Source organism: Bos mutus, chromosome 7 (genome assembly GCF_027580195.1).
Source record: "Bos mutus isolate GX-2022 chromosome 7, NWIPB_WYAK_1.1, whole genome shotgun sequence".
Taxonomy (NCBI): domain Eukaryota; kingdom Metazoa; phylum Chordata; class Mammalia; order Artiodactyla; family Bovidae; genus Bos; species Bos mutus.
The window spans coordinates 81,154,882-81,157,132 of NC_091623.1; the positions used below are offsets into that span (position 1 = coordinate 81,154,882).

Sequence of the window (2,251 nt, forward strand, 5' to 3'; positions counted from 1 at the left end):
TTGCTCTGAATGTGATAGGTTCTTGGAATTGCAATTTGATAGAAATTCTGAACATATATGTGAATAATTGCATTAAAGTTGCATTATCCATTACAAAATGTTATATTTTTTCCTCAAGCAGTATATAGTATTTTGGAAGAAAAGAATTATTCCTTCTATGCAAGACCTATCAGAGAGAGAGAGAGAGAAAGACATACACACATAGGGACAGAAAAATAGAGACAGAGATGGCAGGAAAGAGACAAAGAGAGATTAATTTTATGTGCATATTATTTAGTAATATTTTATTGTCTTATATATTATCTATACAGATACTTTAAAATTACCTCAAGAATAATAATCAAATGAATGAAGTGTGTCTTTGGGATAAGAACAGACAAATATTCTGCATAACATGGATATGTCTTTGGGCCTTTGAGGTTACAGCAGGAGCTTAAGAACTTGTGTCTCAAGAAGAATCAATAGTTGGGCCATGGGAGGATTTATCTTTCCTGACTTTGGGATTAGAGGCACTACCATCAGTGAAAGATAAAGACTCTAAGCCCCATTTTCTGTGTTCAAAATTCATTCTGCCCCTTCTAGAATATGATAATTTACTTAACATACATCTGTCTCAGTTTCCGTTTCTGTAGGTCAAGGATAGTAAGAGTGCCAACTTTGTACCATTCTAGTTGGAGTTAAATGAGTAAATAAATGTAAAAAACATAGAAGAATGCCTGTAAACATTCATAGTAAACACTCCATTTTATTGCTGTTCACATTATTAGTATCAATATTCCTCTTCAGGTGCAGTAGAGATGGATGGGACCAATGAGAGCAACCAGGGAAATTTCATCCTTTTGGGATTTTCTGATCGGCCCTATCTGGAGAGAATCCTTTTTGTGGTTATCTTGATCGCATATCTCCTGATCCTTGTGGGCAACACTACCATCATCCTGGTGTCTTGGCTGGATCCTCACCTCCACACTCCCATGTACTTCTTCCTCGCCCATCTCTCCTTCCTGGACCTTAGTTTTACCACCAGCTCCATCCCTCAGCTTCTGTATAACTTGAGTGGAAGTGACAAGACCATCAGCTACACAGGCTGTGCCATCCAGCTCTTCCTATTCCTGGGTCTGGGTGGTGTGGAATGTCTACTCCTGGCAGTCATGGCATATGACCGGTTTGTTGCAGTCTGCAAGCCCCTGCACTACATGGTGATCATGAATCCCCGGCTTTGCCTAGGCTTGGTGTTGATAGCCTGGGGCTGTGGGGTGGCCAACTCCTTGGCCATGTCCCCAGTCACCCTACGTTTACCCCGCTGTGGGCGTCACAGTGTGGACCACTTCCTGTGTGAGATGCCTGCCCTGATACGAATGGCCTGTGTGAATACAGCTGCCATTGAGGGCACTGTCTTTGTATTGGCAGTGGGCATTGTACTCTCACCGCTTGTATTTATCCTGGTCTCCTATGGTTACATCGTGAGGGCTGTGTTACAGATTCAGTCAGCGTCAGGCAGGCAAAAGGCCTTCAACACCTGTGGCTCCCATCTCACAGTGGTCTCACTTTTCTACGGAAACATCATTTACATGTACATGCAACCTGGAAACAGCTCCTCCCAGGATCAAGGCAAGTTCCTCACCCTCTTCTACAACATTGTCACCCCACTCCTGAATCCCCTGATCTACACCCTCAGAAACAAAGAGGTGAAGGGGGCATTGAGGAGGTTGTTGCTGCATGACAGGGAGAAGAAAAGAGTAAGAGTGAAAGGACCAGACAGGCATCTCTAGCCTGGTTATGAACTCCATCAGGCACCATTGATGGAATCTGCAGTTGTTGGATCAGATCTGGGTCTTTGCTTCCCAATTTATATACCTTTCCCTGGACTTCTTTACAACTGGTCTAGTTCCATCAAAACAGTATATGTTTTGATGAGTGAACTGGAAAACACATATCACCCAAAAACCTCTAGGTGATCTGTAAAGCAGGTATGAAGACACAGTGATATGATATAAAGATGAGTTTCTCCAACTTTGTACCAGAGTGCCAAGAAGGAAACTTCTTTTCTTAATAAGAATTTTGCCTTTGTTGTTGTTTGTTTTTAATGCACTAATGCAATGATGGGTGTTTTAGTGAGAATGATCACAGATCAATCACTTCTCTTAGTCAACAGCCATCAACATGGGAATTCAGCATAGGGATGCTTGCATTTTTCAAATTCCTATCCAAAGCCTTTCATTGAGTCATGTGTGTTGTCTACACTTTGTCCCCA

The 2,251-nt window shown here is 42.0% G+C and overlaps 1 protein-coding gene across 1 annotated transcript; it reads left to right on the top strand.

The window, feature by feature from the left end:
• Positions 1-797: 797 nt before the first annotated feature.
• LOC102277860 (olfactory receptor 2W3) lies at positions 798-1,769 on the top strand. The gene has a single exon (XM_005910782.2). The coding sequence runs from the start codon at positions 798-800 to the stop codon at positions 1,767-1,769; it is 972 nt and encodes a 323-aa protein (XP_005910844.2).
• The last annotated feature ends 482 nt before the right edge of the window (positions 1,770-2,251 follow it).

What these genes read in the sequence shown, in the direction of transcription:
- LOC102277860 (XM_005910782.2), top strand. Translation starts at nt 798, where the DNA reads ATGGATGGGACCAATGAGAGCAACCAGGGAAATTTCATCCTTTTGGGA.